This window comes from Gekko japonicus, unplaced genomic scaffold, assembly GCF_001447785.1.
Source record: "Gekko japonicus isolate JY-2015 unplaced genomic scaffold, Gekko_japonicus_V1.1 scaffold530, whole genome shotgun sequence".
Taxonomy (NCBI): Eukaryota; Metazoa; Chordata; class Lepidosauria; order Squamata; family Gekkonidae; genus Gekko; species Gekko japonicus.
Window position 1 is genome coordinate 837,850 of NW_015163103.1, and position 8,861 is coordinate 846,710.

Sequence of the window (8,861 nt, forward strand, 5' to 3'; positions counted from 1 at the left end):
GCTGTTACCACCGACATCTGCTCTTTAAAGACATTGAGCTGTTCCAGTAGAGGGCGCATGACCTCAGCCATCGCCTTGGTCGTCTCACTGGTGGTTTCCGGTCTCGGGGACTCTGGTTTAGTTTTTAAAAATTTCTCTGTCTCTGTCCCTCTTCCCCGCCATCTTTTCCCTGTTTGTTTACTTTCACGAAAACTTTTTAAAGTCTCTGAATATGCGCTTAACTGTATAGCTCGATTGGGTGAGTACTTCTGGGCAATCACACATTTATTCTTCCGCTCCCCCCTCCCTTTCGCTCAGTGATTTACGCATGGGAGGTGTCTGTCCCCCGCTTGCTTCTGCCGTTCCGCTGCATCGGGTAGGGAGCGTCTTTTCTTTTAAAAATCTTATCTCAGTTGACTCACGTTCATAGTTCGTCTTCCGACCCCTACATTCATCATTTCTGACGCCCGATCTCCTACGCTTGACCCGGTTAGCTTCACTTGTACCATTTGGTCTCTCGGCTGGACGAACCACTGGAGCAAGGGGGAGCCTCGATTCTCTGGCATTCAGCCATCGAAGAGGCTACCCCCTCAAAGCTCCTTGGCCAGGGACCCTTTGCCGGGCCCCTGGGGGGGGTTAACGAGCCTGCTCACCCCTCCCTCCACCAGAGCACGGAGACACCCCGGGAGGTCCAGGAGGTGAGTCCATGAGCGTGCCGCCATCAACCGGAAGTCCTCAAAAGTTCACTGAATTTTCCCATGAGCAAAGATGTACAATGGAACAGCCCAAAGAAAAACCAATTTGGGTATATAGATTGGCAGAACGTGTGTAATTATATCCTTTTACCACCTTCGGCTGACTTGGCAGTTAGTCCCTTTCCTTGACCGTGATGACCTGGCCACAGTGATCCACGCGACAGTCACCTCAAGGTTAGACTACTGTAACACTCTCTACATGGGGCTGCCTTTGTCGCAAATCCGGAAGCTGCAGCTAGTGCAGAATGCAGCAGCAAGGCTGTTGATGGGCCTCTCTAGGCCGGAACACATCCAGCCTGTGCTGAAAGCACTGCACTGGCTGCCAATTGTTGAGAAATGGACTAATTTATGGTTCTATATCGGCTTACACACGCAACACATGGACTGTGCACACACCTGTATACCATAGGCCTAGAGGAAGCTGTTTGTATCACCTACTGTGAGAGATTTCACATAGGGAACACTTGTCTGCATTTCATGTTAATGTAGCTTGCACACATTCAGCTCAAAGCCTTATGGGAAGGAGAAGCACATGTTAGCCATTGTGGGCAGAGGCAACAACCAAGAAGAAGAAATTCCCCCATTGCTGAGGAGACTAGATGTCACGCAGAACATGGACCTGATCTGCATCTGAATTGCCATTTCCTGTTGATGGTGCCTTGTCTTCCTGGTAAAGAAAAGATCCATCTACACATCAAGGAAGGCACAGGAAGCTGAGACTTCACACCTGGCCAGATGGTGTTCCATGAGATAAGAGTGTAGAGTTTCAAATATTGCCCAACCCATAGAATACCTGCCCCTTTCTACATGCACCAATGAGGGAGGTCATGGGATGGACTTGTAAGTAGGTGGGATTACAGTTTGGCAAGGTGCCACCTACCTGGAGATTCAACTATAAAAGTAAAGACCAAACTTTAGGTCTTTGCTAGCCACATCCCTTCTCAACGTCCTCTGTCTTCTTTTCTACCCCTAAAGTCCAGCTCTCTAGCAAACAACCCTTTGGACCATCCTAGATCTCTTGGACTGCAGTCAAAGAGATCCATACTTTGCTGGCTGGTTCTAGCAAGTGTGATTTAGTTAACACCCCTAGGTACTACTTTCTTCCCCTAGCTTACATTGCATCAGACAAGACTTCAGGAACAGGCAAGTATAAACCGATACCTACCTACCTCCAAGTAAATGAGAAACTATCTTGATATCTTTCTGTAACTCTAAAGGAACCTTGATTGTATGCGAATGAGAGACTGATTTTGTGTGTATGTGATTTCGATATTGCTCAGTAAAAAGACAATTTGTTTTGGAAAAACACCAGTCTCGTCTCCATCACTGGTACTCTCTGGGGCTGGCAGAACCTCCGTAAACTTTGGCAAGGACTCACGTTAAATTTAGTTAGCAATCTGCTGTAAATAAAGCGATTGGCGTAACACAATGGCGTACCAGATCCGCTTTGAAGTGCTGGTTCTTACCTTTAAAGCCCTATATGGCCAGGGTCCGGCTTACCTAAGGGACCGCCTTTCCCTGCACGTTCCCCCAAGGGCACTACAGTCAGGGAGTCAAAATCTCCTGGTAACCTCAGGCCCCAGGAATATCAAATTTGCTGTCACCAAGGCCAGGCCGTTTTCGGTGGCAGCTCCTACCTGGTGGAACAAGCTCCCAGAGGATATCCGGGCCCTGCGGGACCTTGCGCAGTTCCACAGAGCCTGCAAGACGGAGCTCTTCCACCAGGCTTTTGAGTAGGAGCCGCCGCCACCACTATTCCATCATCGCTACCCCCCATTATCGCACCTCGACCACCAATTGTGCGGATATTAAATGGGGTGCGAGACGTCCCTGGATGAAGATGGGATGGTTGTGCCGCTAGGAGGTATGCTGTTGGCCTGGAATTAATAACTTTTACCAGACCCCCATCTTGTACCTACTGATTCAGTGACATCTAGAGCACCGACACTTTAGTGTTTTGTATTGTATAATTTTATTCTGTTTTAACTTTGGCACTTGTGTCTCTTTGTTAGCTGTCTTGAGCCTTCAGGAAGGGCGGGATATAAATCTAATAAATAAATAAATGGGTAATCAGGTGTGTAGACTTCTCCACTTTATGAAATATTCCATCTGTGATTGCCATGTATCTAGTGAACAACTCTGAAGGTCAGGGTCTTAGAAATAACATGTAAACAGAGATAGTGTGAGGTAAAACTTGACCAGTGAGGTCTCTACCCCAACCCTCCACCTGACAGATTTAACCTTCTGAATAAAAAGTTCAGCACCCATGAGGGAAACAGAAAAAAAAACAGTGGCTTTGATTTACTTCCAAAGATGGGGGAATAAGGTGGTTCAGAAGAGATGATAGAAACTATTTACAGGTATAACACAATTGATAATTTAGGAAAGTACATAACAGTTGCCAGTCAAATTTGTATTCTTGAGGTGAATACTAGCCTTTCCTCAACCTCACGATTCTCACAGTGTAAAATGTGAGCTCATAAACCATGAATGTTTCAATGGTTTGCCTCAGAAATTGGGGCAGTCACTTCCTCAAGCTTACCTACTTTATCACAAAAGACAGGTTCTGAGACTTCCAATGTCTCCTGAGATAGTTTCTCTCCCAACTAAAACTCTGGAGATGCAAACCCTATCTCCACATTTTCACTAGTTTAGCCTGCTTATATACCAGGCAAACTGTGAGACAGGATCCCTCCAGTCTCTCTTTCTCTGAAGGTTCAGACCTATCTGACTGAACTGACAGAGTAACAGCTTTTTCTCTATTGCTCCCTCCTCCCATCTGGCTCCTCTAGCCCTTCCAAGGATCCTGATTGGCTGCTAGCTGCTCTGCTCTCACACCAAAAAGCACATGAAGGGGAGTGGTGTCTTTCAAAAAGGATCTTTGCCTATCCGTCATAACAACCTACAACATTAAACCATTTCCATTCAAGATCTGAGATGCATTGTGGGCGGTTGGGATACATGGGCTGCAGGAAGGCAGACCTCTTTCCTCCCAGCTGCACTTCCATTACTGGATTTATAGGCTTTGCAAGCACTTCAACTGTAAACTGCGGCTGCTGGGAAAACTTGATTGCCAACCCACTCTACTAAAAGGCATATATAATCTTGTTTAACCGCTGCCATAAACACTTACTGGACAGCTCCTGTGGCAGCTGCTGATATGAGACACATTTCTCCTCCCACCTATGCCTGCGGGGGATGGAGACTCTAAAGATTAAGCCCTTCCCCACCCCAGCACAAAAGTAAAGCACCCATTTGAAAGGAGAAAAGATGAAACCTCCCTCGTTATCAAAGCAATCCCCTGACAATGTTCAGTATTTAAAAGAAAAAATTCTATTTGAAAAGTATATTGCTACCATTTGAATCATTGTATTTAAAACATCTTTTTTTTAAAAAATAGAAACAGGCAAACATAGTAAAGTTTTCCCTAAAATTTCTACAGTTAAAATACTATTTCTGATAGCACAGAGCTTTTGGGGAACCCTAATCAAATCCTAAACAAAATATTATTTTAAAGGAGTATAATTCATAAATGGGTAAAAAAAGAAGAAGAGCCAGTATATATACAAGGCCTACATTTTTGTAACATGCTATCCTATGGTTAGAGTAAAATCAAATTAGAACAGTGTATTCTTGGAATAATTTGTGACCTAATCTGGCCAAGAACAGACTCCATCAATTCTTTATTAAAGAAAAACAGGTTGTGAACTAGGTTTTCATATTAACTCAAGGTATTACTTAACTTTGAAGCAGAACCAGTTCTCTGTAATTGGAGACTCATCACATGTGTTACAAACAGGACTGAACCAAATTGGCAACATTTTGTGAGGCCCTTTCCAAACTGTCTTTGTATTCCATGTTAGTAACTGGTTCCTAATAGATTTCTTCTGTCATTTCAGACAGACACATTTTAGTAATGGGCTGCTAGCAGAATTTATTTACCTGTTCATACAAACCCGCTTGCGTTGGGTTAGCAAAGTGTGGTTGAGCCGCTTTTGAGGAAAACTGCTTTTTTCCGTTTTCAACCCCTTTCGTTGCACTTCTGAATCACTGTAGTGTGCTGTTTAAAATGTCCATAGCGCTCCCTGCAATGCCACATTTTTCTCACCCTATTTCACCATGCAGTCTTTCTCACTTTCTTTTTTTTAATGTTCTAAGTTAAGCGCTATAGTGTTAAACTAATATAGCACTTCAGTTATAGCATTACCATTGAGATGCCTTGACTCCACTGACTCAATGACGTCAAGGCAAGTGCTATATTGATACAGTGAGATCGCGGCTCACAGATAAGCACAGAAGACTAGCCTCACAGATAAGCACACAAACTACTTGCCAACTTCAACCCACAAAGAGAAGTAGTTTGCCTCCCTGAGATATATATCTGCAATCCACTTAGCAACAAGTCACTCACTAGCCAATCGTGTCTGGGCATGGATGGGCTGCATGGATGGGTGAACATCAGGATGTTTGCTACAGACACCTTCTTAGGTTAGCAACGTCTGTCACACCAGTCTCTGATGCCCTGAACACGCGCTGCCCAATGAGTTACTTCTCTCCTCTTGTTTCCAGGTAACAACAGCCGCGATCTCACTGTATCAATATAGCACTTAAGATGCCTTGACTTCATTGAGTTAATGGAGTCAAGGCATCCCAATGGTGCCACTATAGCACTAACATGCTATATTGGTTTAGCACTATAGCACTCAACTTAGAACGTTCAAAAGAAAGTCCGAGGAAGATAGCGTGGCAAAAAAGATGGGGAGAAAGCACCACTGTTTAAAATTACCATAGCACTTCAAAGACTGCTCATTAACGGAAGGAAATTCGCTGTACGAAACCTCCATCCCTGTACTGCTTTATTCGAAATCGGGCCAACAACAAATAACATCCAGTTTAGAACGGTAATGTAAGAAGGGTCAGAATCTGTTTCAGGCCACCACCAAATAAAATAAATCATGGGCTGCAACAGAGTTCAGTTAGGCTCCAAACAAAATGACAATACGATTTTGCTTAAGGCAATTTAATATTTAATTCATGTATAAGCCTGCTTTAGACCAAAGGAAGTTTCCCTGCTGTGTATACAGTTTACCTTTCTGGAAGCTGAAATGAAGCCTAAAGTTATTGATATATGGTTGGAACACTTATGTGTTCCAAAGTCATATTTTGTAGACTGCCGAAATCTGTGTTGTCTAATTCACCACCTGAACTACAACAAAGTAAACTCTTATGCTTTTCAGACTGCCAACACTTGAAATTAAAAGAATTTCAGAACACTGTGAGGCAGTAGGCTGTCAATTTATCAATTTATTTCCAGGTAGAAGCAAACACTTAAAAAAAAAAGGAGTAAAGGGATGAACATCCTGTCAGTTGAGCTCAGTCAGCTTGATACGCTGTGCAAAATAGCATTATTATGCCATTTATGGGATCTGTAACACAAATGCTTCTGTGGCAGATGTTCAACTCAACTCTACATCAGAAGAAGAGTGTGTGCTCTCTAAATAACTATACATTAAGCACAAGAAATATGAAAAGCACCAACAGTTCAGACTGGTTCTCTCAACTATATAATTAATACTTGCGGGTATATAAGATGCCAGCAGTTATTATTCATATAAAAACTTTACCACTGGCAAAATAAGAGGCACACTGGTTCCTAATAATATCTCACCTTCATGTTCAGCTTGCTTAATACTTTTGCTCTAGAGAAAATTCCAAATGGGATTTTATTGATGCGGTTGTGCTCCATGTTGAGAGCATAGATGGTAGAAAATTGGGAAGGACCACCAACTGGATATGATTGGAAACAGTTTCTTGCCAGAGTCAGACTAGTCAGATTGACAAGACTGGATAAGAGACCCTGAGGAAGAGAGAAGTAATTGCATATGTTTAAACACAGATTCACATGAAGTCGTATCCTAAAACATTTTGATATTCATTCTTTTAATTCTTGCATGAAACCCAAATTTAAATAGCCTGCTCGGAACCTTAGAATGCCAAAGTATAGGTACTTTTTTGTTTCTCATTAGCTGTGTTCAAAAATGCTTCTACCTTCTTACACATCATCAGCCAAACCCAAAATGCCAGAGGAACACCCATATGAGCAAAGGATTCCACATTTACTTCAATACTGAAGGAGTTTCAAGGACAGGGTTGGCCCAGACAGCAATGCTGTTTTAAAAAAGCATTTGCTTGCAGTGCATTTATATATGCATTGCTGCAAATGCAGATTAATGTGTGTTGAAAAAGACAAGCATATAATTTTAAAACATACTTATTACTTCAGGAACTCATTTCCCCAAGGTAATGGGTGGAAACACTGAGCAACAAGAAAGCCCAGAGGTAGCTCTGCATAGTGAGGTAATGTCTGGATAGCTCAGCCAATTACAATACTCTGTTGCATTGTTACAAGCTCAGCCAATGGGAAGGGAGGAGTGCTGTAATGCATGTTATAGTAGGCTTTTAGAGACTATGTTCATGTTCACCTTACTGCCTATTATTGCATTTTCACAGCAGAACACATTTCAATGTTTATCTGCTTTTCAGTGCATTTAAAATGAACGCCAGTAGCTCTATCTATGACTATGATCTCACTTAATAGCCAGTTTGTTCTTCACAGAAATAATTATAATCAGCAACTGTACTCTAAAACTGGAGGACTTCAAAGTAGGACAAAGCAGTTTTCATTAATCTAACCAATTAGATCAATTTAAACACTTCTGATCAACTTAAAAAGGTCAACCCAATTCATAATGCAATTTAAAAAATATATGTATTTTTAGTATCAGAACTTTCAAAAACTAGGCAGGAACTATCTCAGAAGAAACATGTTATCATTTTCGCTCTCAGGTTCTAATCATTCATCACAATGTTGCACAAACATTAGTTAATACACTAGACATAACAGATCACAGTTTGTTTGTAAGCCTCTGTTTAATTTCTTGTCTCCAACTGGATGCTATCCTGAGCTCCCTTGTACTACCCGGCTGCTGGTTAAGCCTATTATTTGGCTGCAACAAAGGAGCTGGGAAGACTAATCACAGCCAAGACTCCCTGTGAAACCTTAGGTCACTTTAAGCCTTCCTCCTTCACCATCTACTTAGCCACTGCATCACTGTCCTAAACATTTTACTATGATATAAAATAGATCTTTTACAGTACTTCCTCTCATTATCTAAATGCTGCATTATCTAAATACAAGGAAAGTCCATGTTTTACTCTACTAGCTTTGCCACTAGTAGAAGAGGGAGCAAGGGACCCCTTTGGGCCACCCAGAAGGCTCAAGTGGAGATCATGTGAGCCATATGGACAAAAGCAATGAGGCTAGGGCTGCGATAAAGAATGAACGAGTAAGACTGAGTTTAAAGGCTGGTAAGATATATGTTGTCAGTCTTTAAGGTGCCACTGGACGTTCATTTTGTTTTGGTAGGATACAACTCAAAAGGGTTTCTGGGGTTGGGGGGGGTGTCTCAGAAGCACTGTTTTATACATATGTAGGTTTAATTATCCAACTTAAATTCAAAAAATTAATTGACTAAGTGATAGCTTGAATTCAGGTAAGGCAGCAGCCTCCAGTTAAAGTACATTGGACATTAATAGGTTTTTAACACTCATCTGCAAATTTAAGATTACTGTTTGTAATTCTATGGTCAACACATCCAACTACCGTCAGAGGCATTTCTATCAATATTTAATTGAATCAAAACAGTGGCTTGCATCCAATAATGCAGCTCAAACCACTTGTTTAAGCTTTCTTAAAAGGAAGTAGCCGTTTCCACCAATTCCCCTGCTACTGCAGTACACACTGAGCCCCCTAACATTGAGGTCAGGAGGCACTGAAGAAACACCATGGGAGGTAAAGTGGGGGTCTACAGTGGTTGATGGGAGTTGGCAGAAATCACCACCTCGTCTTATGGAAACTTAAGTGCTCTAAAGTCTTTGGAACCGCATGGCTGGATACAGGACATTGCCTTTATGAGATAAAAAACTAACACTCATATATAAACTTCTTGTCCGTGTGATGGCATAGCTGAAGTACTTTTATCCACAACTGTCCTTGGAGTAAAACAGGGAAGCATTTTCTTTTCATTTCAGTCTACACAATAGAACTGTAAAAGATGCAGAAATGCT

At 42.1% G+C, this 8,861-nt stretch overlaps 1 protein-coding gene across 1 annotated transcript in view; it reads right to left on the bottom strand.

Moving 5' to 3' along the window:
- SHOC2 (SHOC2 leucine-rich repeat scaffold protein) overlaps nucleotides 1–8,861 on the bottom strand; it is a 97,146-nt gene that overhangs the window by 6,865 nt on the left and 81,420 nt on the right. The window contains exon 5 of the mRNA XM_015406750.1: nucleotides 6,403–6,591. Coding sequence (XP_015262236.1) covers nucleotides 6,403–6,591 — 189 coding nt within the window. The remainder of the gene's footprint in view (nucleotides 1–6,402; nucleotides 6,592–8,861) is intronic.